General features: G+C 40.5%; 1 protein-coding gene across 2 annotated transcripts in view; it reads left to right on the top strand.

Moving 5' to 3' along the window:
• The window catches only part of NRDE2 (NRDE-2, necessary for RNA interference, domain containing), a 70,109-nt gene that overhangs the window by 22,280 nt on the left and 29,282 nt on the right, over positions 1-18,547 (top strand). For both annotated transcript variants that reach the window (XM_054026194.1, XM_054026195.1), the window contains exons 3-7: positions 956-1,183; positions 3,257-3,406; positions 7,066-7,525; positions 7,820-8,225; positions 12,643-12,776. In XM_054026194.1, the coding sequence (XP_053882169.1) occupies positions 956-1,183; positions 3,257-3,406; positions 7,066-7,525; positions 7,820-8,225; positions 12,643-12,776 (1,378 nt within the window). The remainder of the gene's footprint in view (positions 1-955; positions 1,184-3,256; positions 3,407-7,065; positions 7,526-7,819; positions 8,226-12,642; positions 12,777-18,547) is intronic.

The raw sequence follows: 18,547 nt of genomic DNA, 5'->3' as shown, positions 1-18,547 counted from the left end.
ACTGCTTCCCAGAATAGACTCCCATTCTATAAATATCACCTACATTCTTCGTTTCTAGATGTGTATATATTTATATTTAGTCATGTTAAAATTAATGCTGTTTGGTTGAGTGCAGTTTACCAAGCTTCTTTTTTTGCCCCTGAAAGAGTGCTTTTTCTGATGGTTTTTGATCTTTGAAATATCAAGGTTAAGTCTGGTCTCTTTTGCTTTTTACTGAAAGATGTCTTGAAAGTATCAGATGTTTATTGTCAGCTTGTATCTTAGCTGAGAGGGTTCTGATTTCTTAACAAAGACATCCCTTCTTCCAACTGTTCATTAAGTACTGAAATTAACAGTGAGTATCCTCTCAATTGCTTTCTTTATACTCTTAATTACTCAGCTTTCAGTTGCTTGTACTGTAAAATTTTACTAATTTTCTAGTGATCATAGATTCTTCCAAGATCAGCAAGAAATGTATTTATAATATAAAAAGCATATAATATATATTTTACATTACAACACATCTTTCAGGTATTTCTTATGCATCAATAAAAAGCAAAAAAGAGCACTAGCCATCTCCTCCCCCTCCCCCCTTAAAGGCCCCTCCAATCATTTTAACTTGATTTAACGTGAAAGTGGCCTTGCAAAATTGTCTTGAAAATTTATCAGTCCAGGTACAAAAGCAACTCATTTGCTTTTACTCTGGGGGTGATAATAGAAAGGACTACTGATATTTATTCACTTATCAAAGTGTACTTACCATGGGCAAGTACAACTTTGTAAGATCTGTCTCAAGTAGTAATTAAAAAAAAAAATTCAGTAATTTTAAATGGTTGTGGCAACCATTGACGCAATTCACTGTCTAAGAGCTATCCTTTCCTATAATTTGGGGGATGAGGAGAAAACTGGTTGTGAACTTTCTCACTGATGAGATTTCTTTAAAATTGTTCTATGTAAGGAATTATTTGTTTCTTAGGAGTCCTTCAAGATCAGAGCACTCAGGAGGAAGTGATACCAATGAAGATCTAAAAAAATCAACTAAGAAAAGGAAAGGGAAAAAGAAAAAGCATCATCACCACAAGAAAAGAAAGAAGAAAACCAGAGAGGAATCAAGTAACAGTGAGTCAGACTCGGACAGTGAGTGTATGAAGGATAAACCTAGAGAAAGTGACACAAACCATGAAAGAGAAGCAGCAACATTGAAGTATGTGCATTTTACTAATATGCTTGGATATAAATGTAATCCTATTCTAGTTTGTGTTGCTTGAACTGGTTAGATGAGAATACTCACCAGTGGGTCAGTTCTAACTCTTATTCTCAAGTTTAAACTTCCATTGTAACTATCTTAGAACAGCACAAGAAACACTAAAACATTTTTTTTAATTCATTGTTGCACCTGAAAATTTATGACGAGGAATATTTTGAAGTATTTTTCTCCAGAGCTGAACAGAATAGCAGAGCAATGAAAATGTGATGCTTTTTTAATCTTAATGCTCCCTGTGAATTATTGTAAATCTTTGTTTCCTTATATTAATCCTTGAGTAACCTATTGTGCTTTGAGAGGAATTGTATTAAACGATGTTCTTAGATACTGCAGAAAATTGAAGTTGTTGAATAATGAAGCAAAATTTTTTTTTCCCCTAAGGGGAAGTGTTTCATTATACTATGCATTCATAATTTCCCCTCTCAACAGTGGGCAGTCATTATAAGATGTATATTGATGTTTGTATTAATTTAGTATTTTTAGTTTCATTTCTGGCCTTTAGCCATTCATTAGTATGCAGGATGCTTCATACACTTTATTTTTTGTATATGTGAATCAAGATTTGAAGGAGTGATGTTCTGTTATATCAGTGGTTCTCAACCAGGGGTACACATACTCCTGGGGGTACGCAGAGGTCTTCCAGGGAGTACATTCACTCATCTGGATGTTTGCCTAGTTTTACAACAGGCTACATAAAAAGCATTAGCAAAGTCAGTACAAACTACATTTTCATACAGACAATGATTTGTTTATACTGCTCTGTATATTGTACACTGAAATATAAATATATTATTTATATTCCAGTTGATTTATTTAGAATTATATGGTAAAAATGAGAAAGTAAGCAATTTTCCAGTAATAGTGTGCTGTGACACTTTTGTATTTTACGTCTAATTTTGTAAGCAAGTAGTTTTAAGTGAGGTGAATCTTGTGGTATGCAAGACAAATCAGACTCCTGAAAGGGGTACAGTAGTCTGGTAAGGTTGAGAGCCACTATATTATCTCACCTGTTGTCTTCCTGCTGCTTTGAGACACTAAAATAACTAGTAACTAGTCTGTATGTAACAAGAAAAATGTTTTAAAGTGACCAATATGATGATTTAAATAGGAAAAAGAGCTTGCATGGGCGCATTGGGTTCCCAGGCTCAAAAAGTGGGCCTTCCATTTTGCACTGACTACTCTCATTGGTCTTTGATCTCTTAAATGTAATTCAGGTGCCCAAACAAAAGGATTGATATTCTTGTACGTACCTGTACTGTGCATATGGATTGTTTATATAGTTTTTTTTTCCCTGAGAAAACTTAAAACACTCTTTAAATATAAAGTCTGTGTTAAATTTTATGTTTAAAACTCTCACTGATGTTAAAATGGGACTTATGCGCAGAATTATTCCTGTTCGCATTTCCATCTGAAACCCTCTTGAGCGCCTTGTCATAGGTGAATGTTGGAAACCTTTTCAGAGCACTGAAGCTCCTTTTTTCTGTAATACAAATGTGAAATCAGAATTCACCATATCTTGCAGTTCTTAGCTGCATCTTTAAAAAAAAAATCACTTATGTAACTAATTCATAAAATCTTTACGTTTTACTGAATTGCATTGGTATTGTTACAGAAAATCAGCACAATATACTAATAGATTGTTCCCTTTTTTATTTACTTTTTCTTATAGAGGAAGTTACAGTAAATAGCAATATTTTTTCTTGCAGGCTTTAGACTTAGTAAGAAACCCATTAAATCCTGTTAAGCACTTTCCATGCTCTTGGAAGTCCATTTTGGAAATGCGGTGAATGATTTTCTTTTGAAAGTTCACTGTATTGGTGGCTCCAGTGGTAAATTTCCACTTCCGTTTTCCCATCTCTTTCACCAGCGTGTGACTTATTTGTTAAATGGTACATGTATCATGGCCTTTTGAATGTGTATAATTTATTATGGGATCTAGAAATGTTAAATTTCCTGGTTTTGTAAATGTTTAACTCAGATGTTCAGAAAATGCTTCTTCCTCCCCTTCTTCAGTCTAGAAGACATAACATCAAATGGTGCCACCAGTCGCTTTGTTTGGCTTGAGGATATTCAGGCTTTGACAGCAGAAACCTTCAGAACAGACAAGAATCCAGACCCTGCAAACTGGGAATACAAGTCACTGTATCGAGGGGACATAGCAAGGTACAATGGGCTTTTTTGTTTTGATCTTAAAATGTCTCAAGACATGTTAATGGTGAGATTATATTAAAAGTTTGACACTAAAAATATTTATTTATAAAACATAAAACCATGCTCAGTAATGTCCCCAGCTTCTGTTTGCCAGGGAATGGATGATGGGATGGATCACTTGATGATTAACTATTCTGTTCATTCCCTCTGAAGCACCTGGCATTGGCCACTATCAGACTCAATATGGCCGTTCCTATGACCTGCGAGAGCCACGGTTGATGTATGTGAAGCTGTGGTTGTCTTTTTACTGTCCCCTTGTCTGGACTGGTAGGGGTAGGGATGCGGCCCCTGATGCCACGTGGAATGTTGGGATAGAGGGTGTATAAAGGCACTATGCTGCAGTACACCATGGACTGCAAAGGGAGGCGAGTCTGTGATTGTTGAACCTATAGGTCCACAAGAATCTGCAGCATCTGTGTTTGCTTTTGGAGACGACCCGTTATGTCCTGGTGCATCTCCTTCTTTTCCTGGTAGGCCCCCTGGGCCTTTTTCTTATCCGTTCTTTCCATCTCCACATAGTCTGTGATATTCATCCTCCAAGACATCTGTTCACAGACTGATGCAGCACTGGCTTGCAGGATCTCACAGAATATGTCCATCGTGAGTCATCTTTTTTTCTCCTCTTTATCTGGCTCAGGTGTTCTGTATGTGTGGAGGGGAAACTCTTCAAAGCTGCTATAGCGCAACTACAGATAAAACACAGAGGTGCCATAGACAGTATAGTCACAAAGGAAATCAGAAGTTAAGATTCAGAATTCCCTTCCCTTGCTCCCCTAAAGTTTTAAACAAGACTTGCTTATTGACACTTCTGCTTTGCAGTGATTGTGCAGAGTCCCACTCACAGCACCAACCATGGTGAGTATGGTCTGCTGTGATGAGGGAAATGAGGAGGGAATTGCTTGATTGCATGAAACTCTGTGGGAGTATAGGGCAATGACATTGAATACTGCCACCATTTTCCACAGGCAGTGGTGATTTTAGCTGGAATCTGACTCCTGAAGGTAATAAAGGCACAGAGAATATAGCTGTGCTGGTGTCCCAAAGCTGTTCAGGCCCATATGCTGCTAGCCTTTTTACTGCAATGGTGCCTGCCAAAGTTATTACTGACTGGCATGGGAAAGTGTCCTACTGTGGAGGAAGAAATAAGGCTGCCATCCCTAGAAACCTTCAGGAGAGGATTGCAGTGTATCTCCATGAAAATTTCATTGAGGATTCAAGGGACATCCCTGTGTACATAATCAAACTGCTTTGCATGGCCCCCTGCCTAACTCTAGAGGGAGAATGAAAAGTTGGTAATATTTCTACCTTTGTTGTACCTCTTCTGGTACAAGTAAATTAATGAAAAGTCAATAGCTGTGTCCTGAGAAGTTGAGGGCATCTTTACTGTACTGACAAATGTACACAAAAAGATTCCTTCCCCTGCATCAGGCTTGCCCATGGTTGACTGCTGGGACTGACTGTACTGTGGTGGAGTCTCAAACAGGTCCTGGTTCACAGCATAGCAGCCTCCCTCTCCCCTGGACTCATATTCCCAATTCTCCTCTTCCTCCTCCCTCACCTCCTTGTGCTCTGTGTTCACAGCAGGGGCCTGTGACTCAGCCTGCTTGGGGATATCCATGTGTGGAGGTGGTGGTGGGGTCTCTGCTAAGTATGGCATGCAGCTCTTTGTAAAAGTAGCAGATCTGTGACTTGGCACAGGATTGATTGTTGGCCTCCCTGGTCTTCTGAAATGCCTGCCACAGTTCCTTCGTTTTCACATGGCACTGCTGCTGATCCCTATCACACCCCTTTTTCTATGAGCAGATTGCACAGGGGATGCAGATGTCCACGTTTCTATGGCTGGTAGCTGTGTGTGCATAGCCTCTTCTCCACACAGGCCCGGGAGATCCATTATCTCCTGTTTACTCCTGGCCAGAGCACATCTGGAGCGTATAGCTGGCATGGTCAGCTGGGCAGTTGTACACAACAATGGTGAGCTGCTAGAGGTGTGCTCACCAAAATGCACAATCAGGAAAAGGCATTTCAAAAATTCACAAGGTTTTAAATGGGGGTATGTGACATTAAGCAGGGTACAAGCTGGATTGATGAGCAGCTGCATCCGTTGAATTCTCCAGTCCGGGGCGCCTTTTACACTGCTTCGCTATGAGAGCTACCACTCCGGGTCCGCTCACAGATAGCCTACAGCATGTAACTTACTCCCAGTTATACAATGAATGCTATAGCCAGCCACTCTTGAATTACACTGCAGAGCAACACCAGCAAATTCCCTTTCTCCCAGAAATGTACATCTTGTACTGCCCAGCTCTCTCCTGCACAATACAAGCTCATATAAAGTCCCTCATTTTATTAGAAAATGATATGCACAAATCCAGTTATCTCAAATGGTGTTTCCCAGACACTTCAGGCCAAACACATTGATTTAGATAAAACAGGTAAAACAGGTTTGTTAACTACAGAAAGATAGATTTGAAGTGACTACAAGTAATGAGGCATAAGTCAGAATTGGTTACAAGAAAATAAAAGTAAAACTCAGCTAAAGCCTAACTTAACAAGCTAAGTGAATTCAAAGCAAAGGTCTCTCACCACAGTCTTACTGGCTGAAACTCTTTCAGTCAGGATCTTTCCCCCAGTCCAATGCTTCTTCCTTTGTTCTTCAGGTGTTGTCAGTGCTATGAGTAGAGATGAAAGGAGAGAGAACTTGGGACCTCTCTCTTCTTTTCTTATAGTTCCTTCTCCTCTTTGTGGAGCTCCAGCTAAGGTTCACGAGACAAAGTCTGTGGGGAAACTGAGGTACAGAAAAGGTAACACAGCAAGTCAGTGGCAGAAATAAAACTCAATGCCTGACTCCTAGTCCAATGTATGGCACCCTAGAAACACTCCTTCATGATGTTATAAATCTAACGCTGGTACTTCATATGCTGAGCTAGAGCAATATGTATATAATTTGTTACACAATTCTGCTGCCAAAAATATTTAAAGCTCAGCACATTTGTATACCCTTTCCCTTGCATGTATCTTGTATACTTTGTATTTAAATTTCTATACGTATTTGTCATGTTTTCATGTAGCTCTGATTCCTGTGGTCTTGTCCATGTAGATTTGGTCTATTCCTTTTTGTGAAATTAATTAATAATACAAAAAGGAACAGAGACCTAGAGATGCAGAGAACTAGCACAGGACTAGGCTACTTATACTCTGTTTTTCCTATATAAAAATAATCCAATTTATATTAGGAGTCTTAAGTATGTAGCGATATCTTGATTGGCCCCCAGTTTGTCCACATGAGAAGAGTGGTTCATGCTACTAGAAGGAAGAGAAAAGTTGATCTTTCATGGAGTACTACAGATCTTGCTTAGGAAGTATTAATTAAGTGGCAGTTTAATGCTTGCTTCAGTTCTAACGCATATAGTAGAAGTTCTGACGGGAAAGAAAAGTTGAACTGGAATAAGAGGGAAAAAATAATAATAAGCACTTTGTATCTTTTTAAAGCTCTGTACAAATGTCTAATTCAATTAGGAAATACTGAAAAGTGAACTTCTGTCTTATAAAAGATAAAAATACATACTTGACTAATGTATATTTTAATGGTCACATTGTATTTTTTCTTTAAGATACAAGCGGAAAGGTGACTCATGCCTTGGTATTGACCTAAAGAAACAATGTATAACTTGGGAAAGTTCCATGGTAGAAAAAAAACAGTCCCACAAGCGACCTGAACGCTACTTCACGAAGAATAGTGTGCAGTTATTGAGCACAGATGGAATTCCTGTTTGCAGTAAAAGCCAAACTACTTCATCTGGTCTAAGCACTTTTATACCGCTTTCACAACTGGACAGTGATGCTCCTCCTACAACAACGTATGTGAACCCTCTTGGGATTTATGATCCATTGACCACACTCTGGTTGCAAGGAAAAGGTCCCTCAGAGCATGAGACTTTAAAGCAGCAGGCATCCCAAGAGACCAGTGAGAATGTTAACTCTGTTCTAATTGCAAAAGTGGAAGAATATAATAGGACGGTCAGAGAAAATCCAAGAGATGTTCACACTTGGATGGAATTTGTTTCTTTTCAGGTACACATTCTTGTACTTCTCGTTGCAATGCTTTGTGATATATTTATTTTATTTGTATCTGAGTAATAATTTTCTGCTTAACATCTTGTTTCTGAGTTAAATTATATATGTGTGTTTATGCTATTGTACATGAAATATTTTTGTATGATTTGTTTTTTTTAAAAAAAAGCTTGCACTAATAGAAAGAGATGCAGTCATTCGCTGTCACTTATGTCAACCTTCTCCTTAGTGCTTCTACAAAGCCTGAGACACTTCTGTATTTATAACTTTGAGTTGGTTTCCTTTTCTTTTAAGGATGAAATAATGAGAGGACCCAGCCCTTATGCCATCAAAGAGGGAGAGCAGGAAATAAGGAGAAAATCATTCAAGCTAATCCTAGAAAAGAAACTGGCCATTTTAGAGAGAGCTATTGAAAGCAACCCAAATGATGTTGATCTGAAACTTGCCAAGCTGAAGCTTTGTACAGAATTCTGGGAACCATCAACTTTGATCAAAGAATGGCAGAAACTGGTTTTTTTGCATCCCAATAATCCGGTCTTGTGGCAGAAATATCTCTTATTTTGTCAAAGTCAGTTCAGCACCTTTTCAGTTTCAAAAGTCCATAGTTTATATGGAAAATGTTTGAGCACTTTGGCAGCTGTACAGGATGGCAGCATGGTGTCACATCCTGTACTGCCTGGCACAGAGGAATCTATGTTAGGTAAGAAGATTATCTTTTTATATCTCATTTTATGGCCATTAAGATTTTCACACCGGCTGAATATATTTTAGGAAGAGATTCTCCTCTGTATTGTGCTAATTTTTTGTTTTGCAAAGAGCCTGCTGAAAATGTCTGGCATCTTGCCTCTTTAGGTGATAGTAAAAGTAAATATTCAAGCCCAATATGGATACAACAGATGCTTCCCTTCCCCAAGAGAGCTTGTAATATCACATCCAGTAATGCTCTGAAGAGTTTAAAGTACGAATTTCAAGGCAAGGGATTCGTAGCCAACATCAAATAAATGTGTTGTTTACCTTCACAAAATAAATTCCTTTGGTTTACGCAGCAAATAGCAGTTATATCATTTGTTACAGATGAAACTTTTGAAGTACTCTTAATTAGGGCTGTCAATCACAGTTCACTCACACGATTAACTCAAAAATTAATCGTGATTAAAAAAATTAATCGCGATTAATCACACTGCTAAACAATAGAATAGCAATTTAAATTTAATATTTTTGGATGTTTTTCTACATTTTCAAATATATCAATTTCAGTTACATCACAGAATACAAAGTGTACAGTGCTCACTTTATATTTTTATTACAAATATTTGCACTGTAAAAATGAAAAACAAAATAAATAGTATTTTTCAATTCACCTCATACAGGTACTGTCGTGCAATCTCTTTATCATGAAAGTGTAACTTACAAATGTAGATTTTTTTTTTTGTTACATAACTGCACTCAAAAACAAAACAACGCAAAACTTTAGAGCCTACAAGTCCACTCAGTCCTACTTCTTGTTCAGACAATGGCTAAGAGAAACAAGTTTGTTTACATTTTCGGGAGGTAATGCTGCTCGCTTCTTGTTTACGTCACCTGAAAGTGAGAACAGGCATTCACATGACACTGTTATAGCTGGCGTCGCAAGATATTTACGTGCCAGATGTGCTAAAGATTCATATGCCTCTTCATGCTTTGGCCATTGTTCCAGAGGACATACTTCCATGCTGATGACGCTTGTTAAAAAAAAAAATGCGTTAATTAAATTTGACTGAATCCTTGGGAGAGTATTGTATGTCTCCTGCTCTGTTTTACCCTTCTTCTGCCATATATTTCATATTCTAGCAGTCTTGGATGATGACCCAGCACATGTTGTTCGTTTTAAGAACACTTTCACTGCAAATTTGACAATATGCAGAGAAGATACCAACGTGAAATTTCTAAAGACAGCTACAGCACTCGACCCAAGATTTAAGAATCTGAAGTGCCTTTCAAAATCAGAGAGGGATGAGGTGTGGAGCATGCTTTCAGAAGTCTTAAAAGAGCAACACTCCAATCTGGAAACTACAGAACCCTAACCACCAAAAAAGAAAATCAACCGTCTGCAGGTGACATTTGATTCAGATTATGAAAATGAACATGTCGGTCTGCACTGCTTTGGATAGTTATTGAGCAGAATCCATCATCAGCATGGATGCATGTCCTCTGGAATGGTGGTTGAAACACCAAAGATCATAATCTTTAGCGCATCTGGCATGTAAATATCTTGTGGTGCCGTCTTCAACAGTGCCATGCGAATGCCTGTTCTCACTGTCAGGTGACAATGTAAACAAGAAGCAGGCAGCATTATCTTCTGCAAATGTAAACAAACCTGTTTGAGTGATTGGCTGAATAAGAAGTAGGGCTGATTGGACTTGTAGGCTCTAAAGTTTGATACTGTAGACAATGTAGATAACACCCCAAAATATTTAAATAAATAGTATTCTATTGTTTAACAGCACGATTAATTGCAAATAATTTTTGTAATCGGTTGATAGCCCTACTCTTAATGATTGGGGAAAGGATAATGGGAAGTCTGTATTTTTTTGTCCTGAGAATCCCCTCTAGAGAATTTGAATTCAAAACACTGACAGTATATGAATAAAATAATGTATACTGGGAGGAAGGGTGGTCATGTGGCTGAGAGACTGAACTGGTGGCAGGAGAGTTGGGTTCAGTTCCCAGCTCTGACACAGGTTTCCTTTGTGGCTGTATCCCAAGTCATGTAACTCTCATTCTTTCAGCTTCCCCATCTGTAAAATTGAGGTTGTAATACTTCCCTACCTCACAGGTTTATTGTGGTGACAAATTCATAAACACTTGAGAAACAGCATGTAGATAAAATATGGATCCTTTTGTATCACAACCAACACCATTTTTCTTTTTGATTCATAGACTTTTAAGGCCCGAAGAGACCATTTATGATCCTCTTGTCTGACCAGCATAACAGGCCACAAATTCTCACCTAATAATTTCTGCATCTAGCCCCTCACTTCTGGTTGAGCTATAGTATAGCTTCTAGAAAGATATCCAGTCTTGATTTAAAGACTTAAAGTGCTGGATTACCAATTGGTTTAGAGTGCTTCTACATTGCTTGTTCATTTAAACTGGGCTGGACACAGCACTGGGAAATATACTATAGGAACAAATCCTGCATTGGCAGATAGATGTTGGACCACATGATAGCTTCTTACATCTCCAATTTCTGACATTTTAACCACATCCTACAGCCATCACAGTAAGGGATGTTTCTCTGAGTATGTATATCCTTATTGATCCTCATTTCTTAATCTGTAAATTCTTTTTCTTACCAAACACCTTTAAATTATTCTCCATGTTTGCCACTTCCTTTGAGGAAAAAAGTTTGCAAATACCTTGTGTTAAATGGACAATGATCAGGGTTTTTTTTTTTTTTTTTTCCGAAGAAACAAACTTTTTCTTTGTTTATTTTTATCTCTCTGGTTGAAATGAAAATAGACTCTGTTTCACTTTTGTTTCTGGTCATTTTCTGGTTCCCATGCATTAGCATGATGCTGTTATAGTTGGGTTGCAAACACTTTAGGAGAATGGTTTTGAAGTCATAATTAAAATAATACTAATGGAAACATTTTTGAGAGTTTCAGGTTTTGTGAATGCTTCTTTTAACCAAACTTAAATCTTGGGTTAAATTTGACCTGACTGTGTCCCTTTACTTATTAGGAAAATTACCAAATTGTCAGTCATGATAAATGCACCAGGTTTTTTACAGGTGGCATATTCCTGTTCTGAAAATAGTGGGTACTACAGATGTATGCCAGTCTCCTATCTTCAGCCTTTAAAAAGTACTGATACATGAACGGATTAAAAAAACTGGTGAATTATGCCATCTAGTGTTTAATTGAATGTATTGCTAGCTGCATGAAAATAAACAAAAACAATGAGGAGTCTGGTGGCACCTTAAAGACTAACAGATTTATTTGGGCATGAGCTTTCCTGGGTAAAAACTATTTCTTCAGATGCATGGAATGAAAATTACAGATATAGGCATAAATATATAATTGGCACATGAAGAGAAGGGAGTTACCTTACAAGTGGAGAACCAATGTTGAAGGCCCATTTAGTCAGGGTGGATATGGTCCACTCCCAATAATTGATGAGGAAGTGTCAATGCCCCTCGGCCATGTACATTGGCCAAACCTGACAGTCTCTACGTAAGAGGATAAATGGACACAAATCAGACATCAGGAATGGTAACATATAAAAGCCAGTAGGAGAACATTTCAGTCTCCCTGGACGTTCAGTAACACATTTAAAAGTAGCCATTCTTCAACAAAAAAAACTTCAGAAACAGACTTCAAAGAGAAACAGCAGAGCTACAATTCATTTGCAAACTTAACACCATCAGTTTGGGTTTGAATAGGGACTGGGAGTGGCTGGCTCACTACAAAAGCAATTTTCCCTCTCTTGATATTGACACCTCCTCATCAGTTATTGGGAGTGGACCACATCCACCTGGACTAAATTGGTGAGGACTCCCCACAGCGTGCTCTCCCCGCAGCAGCACCTGGGATGAGGGGGAGAGGCGCCTCTCCCTGCCGCGGCAGCTCTGGGGCTGGGGGCCGTAGGCGCCATTCTCCCAGCCCCTGCAGGTCCGGCCAGGGCTAGGTTCAGGGAGGAGCACCCCGGTCGTGACAGGTCCAGGCCGGGGCTGGGTTCGGAGAGGGGTGCCCCCTGACAGGGCCAGGCCGCAGATCCGGGCTACTGCATAGCTGGGGCCGCCCTGGCCATGGTAGGTTGGGGGGGGGGGAAAGGGGTGCCCCTCCCCTGGCTGCGGCAGGTCCCTGGGCAGGTTCCCTGCGCGCTTGCGCAGTGCTAAATAGGCTGCTGTGCAGCCGCGCAGCTTACAGGGAACTTAGGTCTTGACATAAATCTTGGACATGCCAGTAACAATTTTAATTATTTTTTGGAAGGTCGTTTTATTGTTCCAACATAATGAGTCTCCACAGCACTGGGTAGTGGAGGAGATATGTCTCTTTATCTTTGTGTTGCAATCCAATATTTGGGAACTAAGTATTACTTTAAAGTATTATGATTTTGTCCCCTTTGCTTTCCAGCTGTCTTTCTTCAGCAGTGCCATTTTCTTAGACAGGCGGGCCATTCTGAGAAAGCTGTGTCTTTGTTCCAAGCCCTGGTTGATTTCACCTTCTTTAAACCTGACAGCGTAAAAGATCTGCCAACAAGAGGACAGGTAGCATTGTCTATTTAGAACTGTTTTTCACTCTGTCTCATTGCATGATCTGTTTACGTTGGAACTTCGCACTGACAGAAAAATATTAGCTGATTTAAAGATGTTAGTTAAAATTAAAAATTGATTCACTATTTGGCACTTCTTCAGGGTGGTCCGTGCATTCTCCCCTGGTTGGGAAAGGCAGCCATAGTGCTGTGAGCTTCTGGAACCTTCTGAAACGCATACCTAACAGGGAATGTGCACTCTTATGGCAATGAATATTGGTACTGTGGGTTATATAAAGAAGGTGCAGCCCCCTCCCCTGTCACCTCTTCTCTTCCTTTTGCCCAATTGCAAGTGGAAGAACTTTAACTGAGTGCCCAATGTCTGGTTTGCCCAACTTATAGTGAACGCTTTCCTTATCCCTTTTCTATCTTTTGTGTAAATAGGATTGTGTAGTGTAAATATTATTATGTACTTTTATTATTATAGGGAGACCGGGTAGTGACCCTATTATTTAGATTACTTAACAATTTCCATTCTAAAAGATTCTTGAAAGCTTTTCTTTGAGATGCTCTCACATTTCCATTGTTTGCAGCAGGCCTTTGACATTCAGGAGGAGGAATGTCCTCAGGCCATAGAATCCACACCTTTGAGTGACAGTTATATAGGCCTAACTGCCAGTGGAGACAGCGCTATGTCCATGGGAGGGCTTCTCCCGTCAACATAGATACTGCCTCTCAGGCAGGTGGACTACCTTCGCTGATGGGAGAAGCCCTCCTGTCAGCGTAGGTAGCATCTTCACTGAAGCACTATAGCGGTGCATCTGCATTTGTGTAGTAGCACCACTGCAGCCTTTTAAGGCCATGTCTACACTAGCAAGCTTACGGCGGCACAGCTATACCACTGCATCTGTGCCACTGTAAGATCGCTTGTGTAGCTGCTCTATGCCAACAGGAGAGAGCTCTCCTGTCGATATAATAAAACCACCTCCACAAGTGGTGGTAGCTGTGTCAGCAGGAGCAGCTGTCCTGCCAACATGGTGGTGTGCACACTACTATTTATGCCGGTGAAACTTATGACGCTCAAGGAATTTGGAAATGCTGAAAACGTGCATGACATGATCGCCGAGTCTGACAGTTGGGGTCACAGGGAGCGTAAAACCACCTCTTGGAGTCATTTTCCACCCACTTCTAATGGATTTTGGGTGCTCCACGACCCTTATTTCTCTTTCTCCTAAATTAACACAGTCTTAGCCTATAAAATTAGCTCTCTCCATCCTTTACGACTTCTGTGGTAAGTATCAGTGATGATCTTGCTGTGTCAGGAGGCGGTGGTGTGAAGGTAGAAGAATCTTCATCAGATATACAGATTGCTGTGTTAGCATCCATGGCACAAATGACCATATTGACTCTTCTGCTTTATTTCCACCAAAGATTACAAACTGTTCTGAGAGTTCCTAGAAACTATATTACAGTTGAACTTATCATAGTGCAGGAAAATAATCAGTGTGACTTCCTAACCAGTGTGAGTTTTTTGATTTATGAAGACCGTTGTAAGAGGAATGTCACTTCCTCTGTATCTATCCAAATGGATAAAATCATTTTTGCAAGTTCATCTAGGCCATAGAGCTCATTCCACCAGAGCAAAAACTAAATCCATGGTTTGTCTCAAATGTTTCTTTACTTGAGCTCTATAGAGCAGCTATGTGGTGTTCCATTCACAAAATACTACTCTTTTGATTTATGTATTGCACAGCTTGTTAATTTCCCAAGACTATGTAGAGGCAACCTGAAAGAAGGAAAAGAGTTTACTTTCTAGTTTTTATAGTTCTTTGAGTGTTACATCTGAATATTTACATTCCCTTTTCGCCTTCCCAGTGGAATTCTCTGTATGTCTTTGAAAGCTGATGTTCAGGTGAAGGAAAGGAAGGGGTCGGGGACTGCACCTCCTTATATAATCTCAGGCATCAAATGTTTGGTGCAATGAAAGGGCGCTTGTGCATTTCTCCATGGGCATAGCTTTGCTTTTTCTCAAGAATATGGATATGCAAAGATAGTTTTCCAAGACCTACATTTACTAATAAGTAACCTCTGTTTTCTTCCCACATCACTGTGTTACACTTCCTGATTGTTACTAGTAAATCTAGTTTCTGAATGTGGGTTTGGTGTATTTTAATTTCAAGTATATGTCAGGGTGGAACTCACTGGAAGTGTGTGCATGTGCCTCATGTAGACTAGATTGCCACTCAAATTGTTCAATGTCCACTGGGGTCATGCATGTGCTCTATGCCAACCACGAGTGATGACTACAGAACTCTATCATAGACACCATATTTCACGAATGGGGGGACCCTGAAATAGTCTTGTTTGCCACAGAGGGACATAATCAAATGCTAGAAATTCTACTCCAGAGGAGATGTAAGCTCAGGTTTGTTGCCTGAAGCCTTTCTTCTTCAGTGGTCTTGAAGACTTCATTCTGTCTTCCTGATTTCTCTTGATACTCAGGGTAGTGTCCAAGATCGGGAGGGAAAAGGCTAAGGTTATTCTGATAGCCTCTTGCTGGACAAGAGGGTTTTGGCTATTGGACCTGCTGTAAATGTTTCATGTGATCTCCCATTCATGCAAACATCATATCTCAGAACCAGCGTCAGATCTTGTACCCAGACTTGCAGATGTTTCACCTGACAGATTGGATGTTGGTTGGTTGAGCACTGCTGACAGAGATTGTTCCCTTCAGGTTAAACAAACTCTTATACAAAGTAGGAAGTCCTCCACCAGAAAATGGAAAAATTATCCTAAAAGTGGAAAAGATTTTGTATATGGGCAGCCAAAAAATTTGGGCCCAGTAAAGGCACCAGTACCAAAGATCTTAGATTATATACTACTCCTGGAATAGGTGGGTCCACGTACCAGCAATATCTGCATGTTGCACACCACTACAGTCACATTCAATCTTGTCACACCAAATGATATTGAAGTTTCTCAAGAACTTCCTTCACACTTATCCTCCAGTTAGAGACCTGAAACCCTTGTGGGACTTCAGTGTCATCCTCGTTAAGCTCATGGAGCCCCCTTTTGTACTACTGTCAAAATGTTCCACAACTTACCATCAAGACCCTTTCCTTCTGGTGGCCATCACCTGAGCTCAGAGAGCTCTGAACTCTTATGGATGGATCGCCTTACACTTCCTTTATTAAAGACAAGGTGGTGGTGAGACCAAACCTCAAGTTCATCCCTAAGATTTTCTCAGACTTCCACCTGAACCAGTAAATTACCAATTTTTTCCCTAAAGCTGCTCCCGATGCCAGGAGAGAAGAAACTGTATACCTTGGATGTATCCAGAGTTTTACTGTAGTTCCTTAATAGGATCAAGCCATTTTAGCTGTCTTCCTGCTTCTTTGTGGCTATTTGTGGCTCATCCAAAGGCCAAGCCATCTCATCACAAGTGCATTGTGTAATGCATTTTTCACCTGCTATCAGCTGGCTGGTGAGGGTTCCCCTTTGAACATTAAGGCACACTAAACCAGAGCCCAGACTATATCTATCACCTGCTTCAGAAACATTCTGAGATTTGTGAGACTACAACCTGGAGTAACCCACTAATTTTCATGAATCACTGTGCCCTTGACATGGGAGAGCAGTACTCCAGTCACAGTTTGATTCAGCCACTAGTCCACGCTCTCGCCATCCACGGAGGTTGCTGCTTGTCAGTTATTTACAGTGTGGGCCACACTGCCATTTGCTTGAAGAAGGAGGAGGAGAATGGTTACTTATCCTGCAGTAAATCTGTGCTGCTTTGAGATGATGTTGTTAGTGTGGGTCCTACAACCCACTCTGCATCCCTGCTTTTTGGAGTCCCCAGCTACCATGGGCTTCAACTTCTGAGGGAACTTAGAGTGAGTTGTTGCCATCTCACCCTTCATGGCCTCATATGAGAGCATGAGGAAGCATAGGGCACATGCGCAGCCACGATGGACATGGCTACTGAAATTTCTAGTCTCATGCACATAAGGCATACATACACCTACAGTGAGATCTACATTGACTACATCATCTCTAAGAACCACAGTTACTGTAGGGTAAGTAATGATTTTTGACAGAGGCAAAGATCTCAAGGGATACAAATGTGCATATATGTTAAGTGGAGGACGAGGAAAAAGATAAGCACAAAAATCAAATAAAACTTAGGGCAAGGATGTTCTTTTTATGCACATTAGGACTGATTTATTCCTTATAGTTGGAATTTTTATAGGGCTAAATTTAAAATATATTGGTAGTGACTGAATTTTTCTTCAAGTATGGCAATGAAACAGAGGCTTAAAAAGGAAATGTCACAAGGATACATATTTTTTGCTGTTCTTGTGTCTACCATTCCCTTGTTGCCTTTTTCACTAAAGGCTAGATTCTAATTGGATATTCAGCACGTATTGCCACATAACTTAAAACAAAAATCTATGATTGAGCTCCTATATCTGTGCAGCGGCAGAATCTTTGAAAGAGTCCCAGGTGTGACTTTACATTGATATTAGAATCTGGCCATAAACGTAATGGGGTGCACTCACCTCTTGCAAGTGCCCCCTGTCTCAGTGCATGTGCCTAGACACACACTCTCAGTTTATGGTGGGTCTTTGGTGACTCAGCCCTCCGGCCAAGTCACAGTCTGTATGTGAGATAAAAATCAAACCCCTTCAGGGATACAAGTCCAATGGGGGCTTATTGCAGCGCCCTCTGTAAGGTCCCTTTATCTGCAGCCCTATCTCCTATTGCAGCATCCTGGTTTGAAATGTGACTCATCCCCTTCTGGGCTCCTTTGAATTGTCCCTGCTCTTCAAGCAGTCCTGGCCCTGATGTGGGGCCACATCCCCCAGGGCTCCCTTCCTGGAGAGTCTTTGCCTCTCTAGGCCTTTCTGGCCCCAGCTCTTAGCTGGCCCACTAAGAGAGTTCTGTTCCCTTTCTGGGATGTATCAAAGTCCAGACCACTTTCCCAGTGGCTGGTAAAGGGCACCCGGGCCTGCCCTCAACTCCGCGTCCCAGCCCAGGGACCCTAAAGATAACAACCATCTGCCAGCTACAGTTCCCTGGGCCACTTCCCTGTGGCTCCAGCACATTCTTCACCTTTACCTCAGGGCCTTGTCCTGGTTGAGTGCTAGCAGCCCAGAACTCCTTGTGTTCCCCCTGGCCTCTGCCAGCACTGCTCTGTCTGGGTCCTGTAGCTCCCTCAGCCAGCCAGGCACACTATCCACACTCCACCAGCTCCACCAAGGAACTGATCTCACTCTGGCCCTGCAGCTCCTCTTAGACTAGCCTACTGGGTCCTCATTGGCTGCTTCCCACACAGCCACTCTAGGCTGCTTGGAGGACCCCTCTATTGCCCTTTTCTTGGGCAGGGTGTAGTGGGCTGCAAGGCCTCCAGCAGGGGGCCTCTGGACCTAGTCCACCCTGTCACAGTAAAACTTTCTCATCTCTGCTCACTTTTTCTTGTTTAACAAATGTATTGGCAGGTTGTATCAAGAACGTGCACAAACTATTACAAATTGTATATCTATTTTAAGAAGAAGCACTCTCTCACAAAGTTAGTATATGCACTGTTAGGAGCTGTATAGAAATAGATTCACTGCCACCAAAAGGAAATCATGTTTTTGGGAGGTTCACAAAAAAGAAATCACTTTTGGTTCTATTTTAATAATTAATTAATTAATAATTTTAAAAAAAACCTAAGCAAGAGGCAGTTTTCCCAGGTGAAAAATTTTATTGCTCTTTTGCAATTTTCACATTGAAAAGCTATTTGGT

Source organism: Malaclemys terrapin, chromosome 4 (assembly GCF_027887155.1).
Source record: "Malaclemys terrapin pileata isolate rMalTer1 chromosome 4, rMalTer1.hap1, whole genome shotgun sequence".
In the NCBI taxonomy this organism is placed as follows: Eukaryota; Metazoa; Chordata; order Testudines; family Emydidae; genus Malaclemys; species Malaclemys terrapin.
Note: the sequence above shows the minus strand (reverse complement) of the source record. Positions and strands in the feature narration are given on the sequence as shown.